Source organism: Melanostigma gelatinosum, assembly GCF_949748355.1.
Source record: "Melanostigma gelatinosum genome assembly, chromosome: 2".
NCBI lineage: Eukaryota > Metazoa > Chordata > Actinopteri > Perciformes > Zoarcidae > Melanostigma > Melanostigma gelatinosum.
The window spans coordinates 1,961,978-1,979,206 of NC_136635.1; the positions used below are offsets into that span (position 1 = coordinate 1,961,978).

The 17,229-nt window shown below is 42.9% G+C and overlaps 2 protein-coding genes across 4 annotated transcripts; one reads left to right on the forward strand and one right to left on the reverse strand.

Annotated features, from left to right (window-relative positions):
* Positions 1 to 682: 682 nt before the first annotated feature.
* Positions 683 to 6,744, forward strand: mthfs (5,10-methenyltetrahydrofolate synthetase (5-formyltetrahydrofolate cyclo-ligase)). The gene is made up of 3 exons (XM_079284820.1): positions 683 to 1,014; positions 2,412 to 2,676; positions 6,010 to 6,744. Exons 1-3 carry the CDS (start codon positions 904 to 906, stop codon positions 6,234 to 6,236), a joined length of 603 nt encoding a protein of 200 aa, XP_079140946.1. The 5' UTR covers positions 683 to 903; the 3' UTR covers positions 6,237 to 6,744.
* Positions 6,745 to 8,303: 1,559 nt separating this feature from the next.
* On the reverse strand, positions 8,304 to 16,795 carry lins1 (lines homolog 1). 3 transcript variants are annotated; one of them, XM_079285739.1, is made up of 6 exons: positions 16,437 to 16,795; positions 16,268 to 16,348; positions 15,691 to 15,823; positions 10,306 to 10,887; positions 9,877 to 10,063; positions 8,304 to 9,316 (listed from the first exon to the last, which is right to left on the reverse strand). In XM_079285739.1, exons 1-6 carry the CDS (start codon positions 16,782 to 16,784, stop codon positions 8,488 to 8,490), a joined length of 2,160 nt encoding a protein of 719 aa, XP_079141865.1. In that variant the 5' UTR covers positions 16,785 to 16,795; the 3' UTR covers positions 8,304 to 8,487. The 3 variants fall into 3 exon arrangements, with proteins under 3 accessions (XP_079141865.1, XP_079141864.1, XP_079141866.1); XM_079285738.1 differs by having other exon boundaries at positions 16,268 to 16,357; XM_079285740.1 differs by lacking the exon at positions 16,268 to 16,348.
* Positions 16,796 to 17,229: the final 434 nt, after the last annotated feature.

The window sequence follows — 17,229 nt, forward strand, 5'->3', positions numbered from 1 at the left end:
TACGACAGGACAAGATTAGCTACTTCTACATCCAGAAATGATGCATGAAGAGTGAAGATTGTGGACACAGTGGCAAAATACAAATGTTTTTTTCACAAGAATCTCAAGCTGCTCTTCACTCTAGCGGTGACATCACACACTCTAAGCTGTGCAATACACACCCATTATAAAGTCAGAAAAGGGCTGAAAAATCATGAAAGTTAAATTGCTGCAGTTCAAAAAGTTTAAAAGATGTCAGAAATGCTTAACAGCTTAACAGCATTCCAACAATGAATAGTTTTTAATATGATTGAAAACAAATCTCTAACCAAAGGCCAAACACATATGAGGGTGAAAACGAACTGCCCAAGGCTGTCTGTCAGCGTGTCTGTTTTTCACTAACACAGGTCCCGTTGGATCTTCGACAGCCCTTCACATTCGATTTTAACAATCACATTTTCTTTTATTTGTATGCTTATGTTGTATATATATTTAAAGTTACTTTTAATGAGGTTTTAAATAAATATTCATGATATGATTTCTAACTCAGAGATGCTGATTAGGCACATATGTATCTCTAGAACTGCTTATGATTGGGCTGTTGGCCTGCCTAAACTTCCGGTATACAGCTGACGTCAGAGACATGCGGCGTAGTGATACTATGGTGTGAAGTCTTTACTGGACTGTTAACTGTCTTGTCCGAGTCCTTGCTGGCAGTAACGTTAGCTGTTCTCATACTGTTATCGCCGCCTCTCATGTGTTGATATACTTGTTAATGTTTAACGATTGGAAGCAAACAACACTATCGAAGTCGTCTCTTCCACAGTAATAACAACCGACACGCATACGGAACGCACTTCACAGAGTTATTTGTCAAACATCATTTTTACTGAACGTCCGATTGATTTGAAGTTATCAGGCAGAATGGCCGCCTTGCGTGCAGCAAAGCAAGCTCTGAGGAAAGAAATAAAGCGAAGGGTTGCAACGCTGAGTGACGAGGAGAAACAACGACAATCTCGAGTCCTCGCACGGCAGGTAAGGGGGACACCGACTGGCGGATTTGAAAGTTACTTTCATGGTGTAGAACAGGCTCTTAGACCTGCTAGCTATGACCAATCAGCGTTAGTCTCATACTAAAAAACCCACTGCAACTTTTCCGTCAAAGCAAACTCCAATAAAACGGGTCCAATAAACTACCTTGGGTATAACGTTGTGTATTGTCAAGTGTGTGAAGGTGTCCAAATACTTTTTTACATTTATAGGACCAGTCTTTCGATTTGCGGTACACCATCTGTAACATGACGCTATCATTTGAATTAAAGGTTGCTTTCCTTTGGTGTTAACACATAAAAACAACACATGGCATTTCAGAAGTTGTCGGCTATTGCTCAAAATCTACGGAAGCCGAGAACGGCCGTGCTAGCAATTATTTTATGAATGCCGGTTATCTTGAGAGCGCACGTTAATATTTTCGTTATCAGCTAAAAACGAGATTATTTGTACTTATTACTTGTTCGTTCATGTTTGTCAGAGAGCATGCCAGATGACTGCTGTCGAGCTTTCACTCCCATCTCCAGTCATATCAGCTGATGCTAACGTTTGAGTGCACCAATTACCGACACTCACGGCCAAGACCGAGCTGACAATAGACTATAAAGAAGTCTGTTTACAAAAAGCACGATATAAAATTACTATGTATAAAAAGTCTATGCAGTGTGTGGAGCTGACAGCTAGTGGCGGACATGACAAAGCTAGCGGACGTACGTGTGACTATGTCCGGTTTTTGAAATGTAAAAATACATAAAAATGAAATAAGTTGCATTATATTTACAAGACGTATAACACGTGTAACCTGCGTCCCTTATACATTATTATAATTATTAAAATACCGCTAAATTGTAAGGCAAGTATCTTAAATCTTTAATTTTTGGTTTGCTGGAGAATATCATCTCATTTTTTTATACCTTTTGTGAACACCTTATTTTGAAAACCGGATATAATCACACAGTGCTGGGCTGTATGACAAAAATCTGTATCATTTTATCTGGAGGTTTGCCCGAGCACCGACAGTCATTTTTTTACTGAAGTTGGGTGCTTAAATCTACAATTCATTCATCCAATATTTAATGCTGCTGTCGTTATTAATAATATGAATTTCTTCTAATTGTTAACTAAAGAATCTTTTGCATTTTTGCCTGAAACACGACTAAAGATTGATTGAGAAATGAAATAGTTGACATTAGTAGTTTATTTTTCGACTAATAGATTAATCGGCTTAGTGCATTCACTGAGGAGAAACTATAATGTTATTTACATCTTTGATATTTATGAATCAATCATGGATGACAAGAATTAATTTACAGCCCTTGCTCCTGTGCTCTAATAATGTCACACAGATTTAAGCTTTCTCTTACTCTGCATTTTTTTTGTAGCTGTTCAGACACCCCAAGTATCTGTCCTGTAAGAGGATTGCTGTGTTTCTCAGCATGGATGATGAGGTGTGCACCGAGGAAATCATCAAAGACGTGTTTAAATGGGGTAAAAGCTGCTTCATTCCAAGATATGAGAGCGACAGCAGCCGTATGGACATGTTGAAGCTCAACAGTCTGCAGGACATGGAGACGCTGCCTCTGACATCATGGAACATCACACAGCCGGCTGAAGATGACAACAGCAGAGAGGAAGCACTGGCTGCAGGTAAGCATGGACACACACGTCCATCTACAGTCTACAATTTAATCTGCATATTGCTGATTAACAGGTCACACAGCTCTTCTCCACCGATGTCTATTCTCAATATGGCTCCAGCTTCTAGCTACTATATAGCTGAGTCGTAGTACTGCAGAGAATTGTGTAGTATGTTAGTTTGGTTTGACTCAGCCTGTTCTCACTCCCAGGGCGTCAAATCCCAACGCTTGGGAGAGGCCCATGGTCTCTGATACCGACGCACAAGGCACCTTTTAGCATCAGTATGAGATGTGTCGCGCTTTCAACCATGTCCAATGTAAACCCACCTGTGTCATTATTAGACATACACTAACCAAGGAGATTTGTTGCTTTTTAGTGACCCCAAGTTACAACCTTAACCTCCACCGTTTCACGGCTACCCAACTGTAGGATCAGTCAGACAACATGAGTAGACACACAACACTGTGCTGTAAAATCCTTACCATAGACCAGCGGTTCCCAAACTTTTTAGGCCACGCACCCCCTTCTACATCCCGACCGGGTTCACGCACCCCCAACCCCCCCCCCCCCCCCCCACACACACACACCTTAAAAAAAAAAAAGCAACAGAGCCCCATAAAAATCGGACGAATGAGAGAACAGTTTGCTCGCGCGTGGCGTTTGTTTACAAGATAAAAAACACAAAAACTCTTCCTGCACCGTGCCTTCGAAAAGGTAACGGACGTAACGTTACGAAGGTAACGGACGATTGGCCAGATTGGCCACATCTGTAGGCTCGTCTACTTGCAGAGAGTAAAACTCACTCTTCTTCACGCGACCGACTAATGTAGCCAGGATGTCTTCGGACAAAGCATCGATGCGCGCGACAGTGTTGTTGGACACCGGGATCACGTCCAACTTTTTCGCTTCTCTCTCTCCAATCATACATTCCATCATCTCTTTAACATTGTTCCCTCTCCACCACCGCCTCTCCTTCTCCCTATTACGCGGTCAGAATACCACCACAACACGCCACCTGTCTTCGGCAGAAATGCGCTCATCCACGCACGGGAACAACACCAAGTTGTAATATATACCTCCATAACACCCCGCCACTCTCGGCTCATACCTCCGCAGCAACGAGGCACATCACCCGGTCACAATACCTCCAGAATGTCCCCCGGGTGAAATCCGGGACTTGGTTTTATGGTTCCGAGTGGCGGCGCTCACTCGTTGGCGCCGGGACACGAGGTCTCCAGCCGTCCCCGCCGTGAGGCACCCGATCGTCAGGTCTGTCAGCCCTCGGAACAGGCCGCGGGGCAACAACTCGTGGGTGGCGGGGTAGAGGCGAGGCAGATCACAGAAACATCATAAAGACGAGAGTATGGCAAAGATATGTTGATGAGAAGCGTATTTGTACGTCAAACACAAACGTAATCAGGGAGAAAATACGTTCGTGGTACTAAAACGTAATTGAGAATGCATTTTAGTTTTGGGGGAACGTAATTTTTAGGAGACAGGACTGCACCGCCATTACATTTTTCCTCTCGCGCACCCCCTAGAGGCAGCTCGCGCACCCCACTTTGGGAATCCCTGCCATAGACAAATGGGGGACGGGGGGGGCAGTAAGGTAGCCCTCGACAGGACTGTCATCGCTCTCCTCGGCTATTATCAGAGGACGATTCAATCCTGCCACACAGAGATGTTTCTTCAGTTAGAAACCAGGATCATAAAACATAAACCTTTTAAAATAGAACAAAATGTAATCTGCCTTATTTTATTTACTTAACCATAATTTCCCAGAGGGTTGACTTGGCCCTTGTCAAGGTTCCTCTCTCCCTCATTGAAACTAGACAGTGAGAATGAGGAGGTGACATAATGCGCTCATAATGGACATGAATTTGAGATTATATTCAGAAACGTAGAATACAACAACCAAACTCACCTGTCTTGTAGCCCTTTCACCTCTGAGGCATCAAGTGTAGTCTCACCCACATGTAGGCGGAGAAGACGCTGCAATCAGCTAGCAACACTGTGAAGACCCAAATTCAACAGTTTTCAATTTTCATTTTCTGTCCTGTTAAAAAGCCCACATGATTGGCAAGACAAATAGCAGGGTTCCACAAGTTCAGAGAGATTGCATTGAGAAGTAGACCTTACCGATCCGAAGCTGAAATGTTTGATAGTTCAGGAGGTCTAACAACTTGTCCACAATGAGCATGAGGCTATATCAATACACAGCTAAAGGATGCTTTTGGTTGCTATATTTACAGAGCAAGCTAAAAAGCATGGGAAGCAGTACAGTTAACATAACGTGTGCTCCCCATGTTGTATTACATTATCTGGTCTAAACATTGCTTGGGCCGGACTACCAAACGTTGGCTCACGGTTCGGCACGTCTGAACCGCGGATTAATTACACAGTTTAACATTATCCTTCACAGTGTGGAATACAGTTTTACTGACAATCTTTCAGTGAAATATGTGATCAGGACATCATTTCTGCTTCTCTAGTTGCCAATGTCTGATAATGTCACATTGTAAACAACCAATCAGTGTTTAATCAACAGGAGAGCTAGTAGTCAGCAGCACCGCTAACGGCTAACGAATAACGGTTACGTTCAGTTACATTATGATCCGTTCAGGCTCTGTTCAGTGAACATGAGGATTAAACTAACATTATCATGATGTGTTTATGTGTGATCTCGTAAAATGTAGTGTTGGTGAGAAACTTGTTTTTGTTGTGTTGAACATGAGCTACAACTGAGTTTCGTAGTGCATCCCTGTGTTGTATAATGACAATAAATGATCCTTGAATCCTTGAATAGTGTATGTTTATGAAGAAAAGAAAACACTATAAATGACTTACGAAGTAAAAGTATAACTTTTACAATTTCTGATGCTTTTTATTCATATGGTAATTTATTTCATAATGTGTTTTTATTTATTAATACTGAACCCTTTGGGGTCTCAAAGTGTCAGACCCAAATCATTGTTTCACTGTGATGTGGAGAAGACCGTGGCTTATGTGGAGAGAGCATGCACAGTTCAGTCATAGAAGTAGAGATATTTCACTGGCTAACATGACTTTGAGCTGCTGTTGACATCAGATAAACGATCAATGGATTCATCCTCTGGAGACCACGTGGTGTTGAACAAACTGATATTTCAAACTTGATCAAAGTGGTAAAGTGACAAACAAAACAACTTTCTTATACACAGAGCGTTGCTCCTGGTGTGGTTAAAAAGTGTTTGACTTTTATTTCACCATCAATATTATTGTATAGTGCTGTCCATATTTACAGGCAAGGGCTGCCCGTCCAGACCTCTATCACTGATTACACTGTCTGCTCTCATTATCCAGGAGGTCTGGACCTGATCTTGATGCCAGGCCTGGGTTTTGACCGGTTGGGGAGACGTCTGGGAAGAGGGAAGGGCTTCTATGACACCTACTTGGAGCGCTGCAGTAGACACCCCAAAGGAAAGCCCTACACCATCGCCTTGGCCTTCAAAGAGCAGCTGTGTCAGGAAATCCCTGTCGACGACAATGATGTGCTCATCGATGAAATCCTGTATGAGGATGAAGAGTAGCTAATCAGTCACCACCTGTGGTCCATGAACTCTAAACTGGCTATATTTACATGTCAAAGTCCGTCAACCGGTTAACCTGGCCTTTCAATGGAACACTTCTCTTCTCCCTGACTCTGTTGGTCGTGTGCACCTGATCAGAACTCAGCTGTGTCCACACTTCAGTGTGACCCACCTAATCAAACAGTGATCGGATATAGTTTGTGGTCAAATGGGCGACTATAAAACGGTGGATAAACATTTCATTTCCTGTATATTCTTCACAATAAAAGCCCCTCATTATGTTATTCAAAAGCTTTTATTTTGAAGCAGCAGAATCATGAAATTCATCAGCAGTAAGGTAACAGGACTCAGACAGAAGGTTTCAGCTGGAGGAGCCCAGTATGAACTAATGCGTGCTATGACTTGTCAAAAATATCATGTTATTACATTATGCACGTTAAGCTACTAATCCATGGCTGTGTTGAAGGTGCTGAAATATGTTGTGCCAGTGTTCTGCTCTGTAGCTCATGCTGCCATAATGAGCTGTTAGGTGATTACCTAACATGAAGAATTGCTTTACACAATTACATTAAAGGCAAATAAATGTTTCGAACATATCTCTTAATGGCTGATGGACCCTGATTGCTTATTTATATTATAGATATAGATATAGATATCTATATCTATATATATAGATAGATAGATAGATATCTATAGATATAGATATCTATATATATAGATAGATATCTATATATATATATATATATAGATATCTATATATATATATATATATAGATATCTATATATATATATATATATATATATCTATATATATAGATATCTATATATATATAGATATATATATAGATATATATAGATATATATATATATATAGATATATATAGATATATATATATATATATCTATATATATCTATATCTATATATATATATAGATATCTATATATAGATATATATCTATATATAGATAATATATATATATCTATATATATCTATATCTATATATATATATAGATATCTATATATAGATATATATCTATATATAGATAATATATATATATCTATATATATCTATATATATATATAGATATCTATATATAGATATATATCTATATATAGATAATATATATATCTATCTATCTATCTATCTATATATATATATATATATATATATATATATATATATATATATATATATCTATATATATATATATATATCTATATATATATAATATATCTATCTATATATATATATATCTATATATATATAATATATATATATATATATAATATATATATATATATCCGTAGAGATGTCTCCTCCTCTACTATATGATGGAACCATAGGGCACTCAGCTTGTGCCGAGTCCTCCCCACTGACCACATCCTCCATTTGCTGCATGTCTCATTCAGAATCCCTGTCTGACCCTCAAACTATTCTTAGTGTTTTAATACCTTTAGTGACTATACTTCTATGATTTAATACATTCAATTAGTTAATATACTGTAACACATAATATCTTCTATATGTAAGAATATTGTAAACATATTGTGACTAACATATTATTATTGACACTTCTACTCATCACTAGGGGGGTTTTTTAATCCTACTTATGTGATTAATACTGAAATTCTCCACAGAATGGATGTCGTGTGAAAAGCACTTTGAGTGGTCAGAAAGACGAGTAAAGCGCGATACAAGTACAGTCCATTACATTCACCTGTCCTTACATGTGCTGATGGCTCAGTTTGAGCGGTCACAACAGTAACGTAAGTGTGCATGTTAGATGTTTGGCTGTTGCACCTGAAACCACAGCCAACAGATATGTCGCACTAAGTAACTTTAGGTGTATCTGTATAGAGCACCAGGGTTCAACTGAGCCTTCGCCCCGGTGCTGTGTTGGATTCTGTTCCCCTGTCAACTCGTGTTTTCCTCCTGTTAAAATAGCAGCACCCCGCAGGTGGTCAGGGAAACAGTATTCGACACAACACCAGCACACAGGTCAACACTCTTCTGTTTTATGGAGTTTCATTTTATTCCGATATTACGAACATGAATGTATGTGTATCGGCCTGTGCATATGTAAAAACAGAGTGAACTTCCCCTTCAGGGATCATTAAGCTTGTAGTTGTCTGTCGTCCTCCGGATAGAAGACAAGAAACAACCTGGACATGTCGTGAACTCATGGGAGGACTAACGGACACTGGACCACTTAGATTTAGCTTCACAAAAGACATTCTATACATCTTTATCATTTATTGAAATGTGACAGATGTGATTGTTGGGAACAGTTCTGTACTTGTGCTAAGAGCTTTAAGAGTGAGGAAGGGTTGTATGGGAAGAGTTTCTTGGTCTGCAGCCTCGTCACCACCTCTCTGAGCTCGGACAGACAGAGCGCTGCTCTGGCTAATGGTCCACAGGTCAGCTGTCCCGGCACGGTTGGACATGATGCCGTTGGCTCACTCTGCAGTGATGGCCCTTCCGGTCTTCTTTCCAGTGTGGAGTTTGGTTTGTAGACCGATGACTCATACAGTCTGTGCCTGATCGGTAGCGGTGGTCCACTAAGCTCTTGCTTCACATCCAAGGCACTAAATCTACCTTTCTCACATGCAGACGGCCCTGGTTCCTCTGGAGAAACCTCCATGTTCTCAGGCTCCGACTGGTCAGAACTATCGTACTCAACAAGGTGAAACCCAACAGCCAAACGGGTGGTTCCCACTGGTGAAATAACACCTGTGGGCTGGACACAGGAGCTGACTTCTACTTGATCTGGCTCACCTTTAACCTTCAACATGTCACCACCAGCTGAGGCAGTTGGTGACTGCTGCAGTGAAAGATGACAGTCTGGCAGGCTGATTGTCCCGCATGCTGCAGTGAAGCCCCGCCAGTCAGCGCTGAGGTACTTGAGGTACCGCACAAAGTACTCTAGGAAGCAGGTTTCGGTGGAGATGAGGAAGTCAAGGAGGATGCTGTGGTCGAAGGAAATGCTCTGAAGCAGCAGCAGGAAGTGGCAGTGAGGGTTACAGCCAGAGGCACAGGCTGCCTCCAACACAGCAAGCTCATCCAACCCAGAGCACCGTCTGCAGGCAGAAACAAGCCGTTCAGTGAGCTCCTCTTGGTAACGTGATACCTGGCTCCCCAGGAGGCACCAGATGGTTTCACTGCTTCTCTTCTCTGGTTGATTGCAGGTGTTAAAGCTTTACTTGTATTTTTCAACCTGGATTCTATTTTTCAATGTTTTTGTGTCTAAGTTACGAATGTTTCTGAAATGGTTCCAGTAGTGAGGGAGAGTGAACTTATAGTAGCACTCTGAGCCTGTCAGCGCTTTAACCCTTATAGTGGCTTCAAGTGACTACGTCACAGCCCGTTCAGCAGCTGCTGCGTTCTCTCTCCATACTGGACCAATTTCAAAAACTAGGACAGAAAAACGTTGGGAAAATAAATTGACCTCTTAAGGTCCTGTGACTATATGCTCCACTTAGCATTCACATGTGTAACTGCCCCTCTGCACTGTGCTCTGAGCTCCACCTTTACATCCTACAGTCACATGGTCCCCTTAATAAACAGTCATCAACCAAACCCTTTTTACAATTCATCTTGTTTGCATGTCATGTTGATGACACATGCATTACTGTTGTACCTGTGATGGAGGAATATGGAAAACAAAGCTTTGGCTGCCTCCATCATGTCGTCGTCCTGGTCCCCAAACAGCAGGCTGACCCAGCAGCAGCGATGAGTGGCCTCCGTCAGCTGCACACTGCACCGCCTCAGGAAGCCCCACAGACCCTGCAGATAGCCGGCGACCTCTGTGGCACTATCCACTCTTGCTGGGACAAGACACAGGAGGGATCGCATACTGCAACTCCCAAGAAGTGATAATCCTGGCCGGCCGGCCGGCCAGGATTATCACTTCTTGGGAGTTGCACTTGGGAATCACTTGGGAACTTTATTCAAAAAGTCTTGACACTTAGCATTAAAGTTCACTTCAAACTCAGCACCAACTTCTTCAAACTGTCTCACGTGACATAAATCCATAATTAAACACAATACATACATCATGGCTTCTCACCTGTTTGGATGTGGAGCTCCATGGACTTGAGGAGAAGCAGGCTGACAGATCTCAGCATCACACAGTCTGCTTTCTGGCCTTCCTCCCCTCCGACATGTCTGGTCCCCCCAAAGAAAGAGGCAGACTCCACTTGAACACTCTGCAACCAATCGGTAGTCACTGCTGTTAGCACATTCTGAGCCAGCATGTTCATATCGGAGTGGAAGTGCTCGTGTCTGAGCCCAGTGGATCCTCCTAAAGCCCAGTCCTCTCCAGCCTTCTGCAGCAGCGCTCTCTTCAGGAGCAGCAGCACTCGCTTTTTGACAAAATACTGTGATGAGCAGCTGACGGTCGTCAGCAGTGCTGAGGAGTGAGTGTGGGTCATTCTCTGACTCTTCAGACAGACACCAGCCCCACATGTCAAAGTGGATGCAGTCAGCACCTCCAGCAGGTCCAGCAGGAGACACCATGTTGTTCCCCAGCGTCTGCTGCTGGTGACACCCACCAAACACTGCGTTTCCTCTTCTCTCCCGTCGGGGAGAAGCTTGGAACATAAAGCACACAGGCTGGAGTCAAGAGCTGCCAGAAGTATCCCAAGGATGTCTGATGGAAGGAAACATGCATTTAAAATGAGCGATCAGACACACAACAAGGATCACTGCAAGAAACCTGGGCTGCTCCATTCTGGCCTTCCTGTTGCTCTTCGTTAGCGTAGAAACTAACGTGCATGCGACAGTCTTTTTATAATTGATTACATTTTTTAAAAGGAATACTTCGCGCCTTAAAATGACCATTTGTACATCAATGACCGTGTTACCTGGACTTCTTGAGATGCCTCCATGGGCACCGGAGAATCACAAAACAGAGAAAGTCCTGAATTGAAGTAAATGGAGGTTTAACCACAGCAAACCTGTATGAAAACATCCGATTAAGAACTCTCACTACTCGTCCTGTAGGATCCAAGTGTCATTTATCTGGTGGTATGCTCACTGCTTCACAAACACATGCATCTGAAACCTGCCTGTTTGAAACACTTCCACAGAAACGGTCCCACGCTTGTGCTGGACGTCCATGAGTTTTGAGAGTTCATAAATGGATGTTTTCGTGTAATTTTGCTGTTCTTAAATAATTCAGGGTGATACATTGATGTACAAATGATGACCTTGTGGGTGAAGTGATTCTTTAATTAATTAAATTCATAAAAAAATGCCAACCATGCCGCTTCTACAGGGCAGGGGTCTCAAACTCCCGGCCCGTGGGCCGAATGTGGCCCGCCACGTCATTTTATGTGGCCCGCGAATCCGCCAGCAAAAAAAAATAATTAAGTAAAAAAATAAATAAATAAAAAAGTCTAAATGATGAAAGTCAAAATTATGAAATAGAAACTCAAAATGATGAGATACTTAAACACACAGTCATAGAAGCAGCTCCGTGGCTGGTTACTGTACATGTGACATGGAAATGTATTGTGAGTACATTGAAGACTACTTTAAACGTTGCTTTACAACACATGAAACATGAAACAAGTTATTGTAATAACTTGTTTGATATTTGTCTGATATTTTCTTTAATAGTTTGATCTTTGATAGAGTAATGTGGGTTTCTTAACCCTCAATTAAAATGATTTAAGTTATAACAGAAATGTGCTTAAATATATGTTTACATTTATATAACTGCATGTACAATATTTTTACACTTGTATAAAAAATAATGAAATGCAGAGACAGTTATTTACTAATATGTTACGAGTAGTTACATTTACAACCGGCCCTTTGAGGGCGATCATGATGCTGATGTGGCCCGGAGTGAAAATGAGTTTGAGACCCCTGGTCCAGGGAGAGGATTTACTGCTTTTCTCTGTTGTTTTATCATTGAAGGCTAAATATCTTTGGATTGGAGTGTTTGGCTAAAAAACAGGAAATTCATAGAAAACATACTCAGAAGATTAATGTCGATAATGATCAGCCATAGCAGTACAAATTACTTTTTTTATTTCCCCACAACATAGCAAACTTAATGTGGCGCCTTCATATGGGACTAAAAACAGAACCAACAATGGCAGCAACTGCAATATTCTACCACATCAGATAGAATGTGGTAGAAGGTCAACATTTCCTTGAGCTGGATGTAAAACTCCATGGGGTCAAGAAGGATGTAAAGGAGAATTTATCATGACTTAGGAAAAGACACGCGCTTATCATGGCTGCCCTTAGATACTTCCTGGTCATCTCACTCCGTTAGGAACCTTCCTGAGCTAAATTGGACTGCGGCCTTGAACCAGCTTCCAGCCTGTTACACTGACCAGATGTGTTAAAAGCAGATACACATCTGGTTTTATGGATATTTATGTGCATCAGTGATTGAAACAGACTCTTACCTGTGTGGACAACTTGTGTATCAGAGATCTGTGCATGATGAAATGTCTGCACAGATCCCTGTAGGAAGATTTGGAAACGTATGTTGAAACATATGTTGTGTGTCTCTGTTTATGCAGTTATTTTACACTAAAAAACGTCACGCTCACATGTTCGACACAATACTTTAAAAATAAGAATTTGACATAATATGTTTATATTATAGGTTCTATATAGGATATTAAGAGCATCAATATAGCAGCAAACAACTATCTATAAGTATCTATAAGTAACAGCTACCCGAGTAGAGCATGAAGTCTCTCCTTCTGTGTTCATTCTTATCAGAGCTTCTCTTTGCTTTGTTCACAGAGCCGGCCAGCAGTGTGCCTTTAAGTGCATGTTAGTGTGCCTTTTAGTGCATGTGAGTGTGCCTTTTAGTGCATGTGAGTGTGCCTTTTAGTGCATGTTAGTGTGCCTTTTAGTGCATGTGAGTGTGCCTTTTAGTGCATGTGAGTGTGCCTTTTAGTGCATGTGAGTGTGCCTTTTAGTGCATGCGAGTGTGCCTTTTAGTGCATGCGAGTGTGCCTTTTAGTGCATGTTAAGGGTGCCGTTTAGTGCATGTTAGCGTGCCGTTTAGTGCATGTTAGCGTGCCTTTTAGTGCATGTGAGTGTGCCGTTTAGTGCATGTGAGTGTGCCTTTTAGTGCATGTGAGTGTGCCGTTTAGTGCATGTCAGCGTGCCTTTTAGTGCATGTGAGTGTGCCTTGTAGTGCATGTTAGTGTGCCGTTTAGTGCATGTGAGCGTGCCTTTTAGTGCATGTGAGTGTGCCTTGTAGTGCATGTTAGTGTGCCGTTTAGTGCATGTGCGCATGCCTTTTAGTGCATGTGAGCGTGCCTTGTAGTGCATGTTAGCGTGCCTTTTAGTGCATGTTAGTGTGCCTTGTAGTGCATGTGAGCGTGCCTTTTAGTGCATGTGAGTGTGCCTTTTAGTGCATGTGAGTGTTCCGTTTAGTGCACGTCAATGTGCCTTGTAGTGCATGTGAGTGTGCCGTTTAGTGCACGTCAGTGTGCCTTGTAGTGTATGCGAGTGTGCCTTTTAGTGCACGTCAGTGTGCCTTGTAGTGCACGTCAGTGTGCCTTGTAGTGCATGTTAGTGTGCCTTGTAGTGCATGTTAGTGTGCCTTGTAGTGCATGCGAGTGTGCCTTTTAGTGCACGTCAGTGTGCCTTGTAGTGCATGTTAGTGTGCCTTGTAGTGCACGTCAGTGTGCCTTGTAGTGCACGTCAGTGTGCCTTGTAGTGCACGTTAGTGTGCCTTGTAGTGCATGCGAGTGTGCCTTGTAGTGCATGCGAGTGTGCCGTTTAGTGCACGTCAGTGTGCCTTGTAGTGCATGTCAGTGTGCCTTGTAGTGCATGTTAGTGTGCCTTGTAGTGCATGCGAGTGTGCCGTTTAGTGCACGTCAGTGTGCCTTGTAGTGCATGTTAGTGTGCCTTGTAGTGCATGTTAGTGTGCCTTGTAGTGCATGCGAGTGTGCCTTGCAGTGCATGTTAGTGTGCCTTGTAGTGCATGTGAGTGTGCCTTGTAGTGCATGTTAGTGTGCCGTTTAGTGCACGTCAGTGTGCCTTGTAGTGCATGCGAGTGTGCCTTGCAGTGCATGTTAGTGTGCCTTGTAGTGCATGTGAGTGTGCCTTGTAGTGCATGTTAGTGTGCCGTTTAGTGCACGTCAGTGTGCCTTGTAGTGCATGTTAGTGTGCCTTGTAGTGCATGTTAGTGTGCCGTTTAGTGCACGTCAGTGTGCCTTGTAGTGCATGTTAGTGTGCCTTGTAGTGCATGTTAGTGTGCCGTTTAGTGCACGTCAGTGTGCCTTGTAGTGCATGTTAGTGTGCCTTGTAGTGCATGTTAGTGTGCCGTTTAGTGCACGTCAGTGTGCCTTGTAGTGCATGCGAGTGTGCCGTTTAGTGCACGTCAGTGTGCCTTGTAGTGCATGTGAGTGTGCCTTGTAGTGCATGTTAGTGTGCAGTTTAGTGCATGTGAGTGTGCCTTTTAGTGCATGTGAGCGTGCCTTTTAGTGCATGTGAGCGTGCCTTGTAGTGCATGTTAGCGTGCCTTTTAGTGCATGCGAGTGTGCCTTGTAGTGCATGCAAGTGTGCCTTTTAGTGCACGTTAGTGTGCCTTGTAGTGCATGTGAGTGTGCCCCGCTGGTTAGCCCATGGCTCTCATACGACGGTTACAGCTGAATTCGCCGTCCACATCCACAGCGTCGTTGTGGAAGCGTAGCACCGCCCTCCGGTTCCCCTCCGGTAAACACTGTAAGCTCTGTCAGCACTGTTGCCATTGTTTGCACTATTAGCACCGTTAGCTTGTAGCCGTCAGCTCAGCCATCTCCATGTTGAGAGCCGTGTGGAGGCATTAGATATGCTCTGAATTTAGCATTGAGCACCTTTAATGTCACAATGAATTTCAGTCAACATACCATCATTGTTTTGTTTTGAAGATTATTTTGGGCATTTTCACTTTTCTTGGACAGTTCACAATGCCGAGGCTGACAGTAAATTCGGGGAGCGAAAGGGGGGTATGACATGCAACACAGGTCCCCAGCTGAAACTGGTCTTAAGTACATGTGCTGAAACCATTCAGCTACCAAGTTATTCTTATTCTTAAACTCTCAAATATCACTATTGGTTTTGACCTTAAAAATCCTGTGTTGACCGGGCAATAGACCAATTCACAGTCGTAAACATAAACAATCCAAATGTCTCCCAGTTTATTTCCTGTTGCAGTGCATCGGAATGACATCACCACTCAAAGTAAACATGGAATCTCATCCAAACGGTCGATTGTCTGCATTTTCAATCCTCTTCTTGGAACAAATTTCATGAGTCTGGTTTTGGGAGATAGCAATGACTGTGATGCACAGTATGGTGGTCCTGGATCAGAGGAACATCAAGCACAGAAGATCTGAGCTTCTGCTGGATCATGAACATGAAGTTCAGCTGTGAACACAGCGGAGTGTTCTGGGTCACTAAATGAACAGACAAAAGTACCTGCTTTTACCTTGATGAGCTCCTTTAAGAAGTCTTTTCAAGACTTCAGTCAGTGACCACAGACAGGCATCCAGTTCAGGACCAGAGGGTGAGCTGTAGAACACCTGCACACACTTCTGCTGCCAGACAGGACTGATTGTACCCTGAGAAATGAAAGTATATATATTATACACATATAATGTTGGAACATAGTACAATATGAAGCTATTGATCAAATAACTGCTGCTTAATCCCGGCTGACTAGCTCAATTCTAGATTTGTTTTATTTCCCTGTAACCCTCTGTCCTCTCCTGACCCGAGCCTTTCTGGTCCATGTCCAGATGTGTAGGGCAGCTTTCAGACCAAAAGTAAAACACATTGACTTTATAGTTGTTTAGCATCTTTATATTGTTGCTTTGTGTGTCTTTGAATACATTGTTGAGGTTGCGAGTGTCTTTGTGTCTCTTTGCAGTTGTTTTGCATCTCTTAAATGAACTAAAAATGTGTTAAACATAAAGACGGTTAAGATTCACACCAAAGAGACGGACTGCGTGAAGCGCACTTAACCGGTGTTTCTAAGGATCCGGACTCCAGCCCTGAGAACTCACAGATTGGAGGAGCTGATAGAAAACACACGACGACACAGTCTTTGCAGCTAGATGCGAAATGATCTGGTCCTCAGTCTGGAACTGGTGAATCTGTGGAATGGAAGTCTTTTCAGAAAACGCGTAATGCATTTGTGTTGTTTAGTTAGCCCGAGGAGAGACGGGGACTTACAAGACGTGACATGAGATCCAGGTCTTGAAACAACACCACCAGGATCTCCACGCAGTACAGCGTGACTGCTGGAGACAGGCTCCGAGACGTCAGGCGGGATGTGATCCTCTCCACCAGAGACAAGCTGAGACAGGTCAGCTCCACGCTGCTGTCATGGCAAAGCTCCGATAGAGAACGCGCTCCGTCCTCGTGGACGAGTCCACACACCCCGGACAATATCAGGCCAGCCACATCCACAGCCCTTTGGCTAGGACACGATCCCGTCAGAAAACATCTGTACGCATCTGTCAGACAGTCAAAGCGCTCTCTCATGATGGATCGGTCTCTGCTGCTCGCTATGCGCTCCATGATGCTGCCTCTTCCGCGTGGACCTGCCATGTGATACACGCGGAAGCAGTGCTGGCGCAAATAACGCCGAAGTCAGCCGGAGTCAAGTCACCTAGAGTTAACAAAATAAGACCGGATGTATGCCAGATGAGCCCTAAAATAAAACGAATTCCAGCTCGCTTCGTTCTGGTGGACAATACATCAATGACGACCACAGCATGACGTGAATCATGACAGTACACATGGACTGACTGCTCAAGTAGTCCACTAGATATGTTGTGGCCTATATTAGCAGCAGCACAGCCTTGAGCTAAATATTCTTGGTGGTCAAGTTGTATTGTCACACAATTGTACAGCACAGCATACAGAGAAGTTCGCCTCTACATTTAACCCATCGCAGCTACCAGGAGCAGTGGGCAGTGTCCGTGCTTGGTCTGTGTGGACACGAGATCCAGAAATTCTCAGC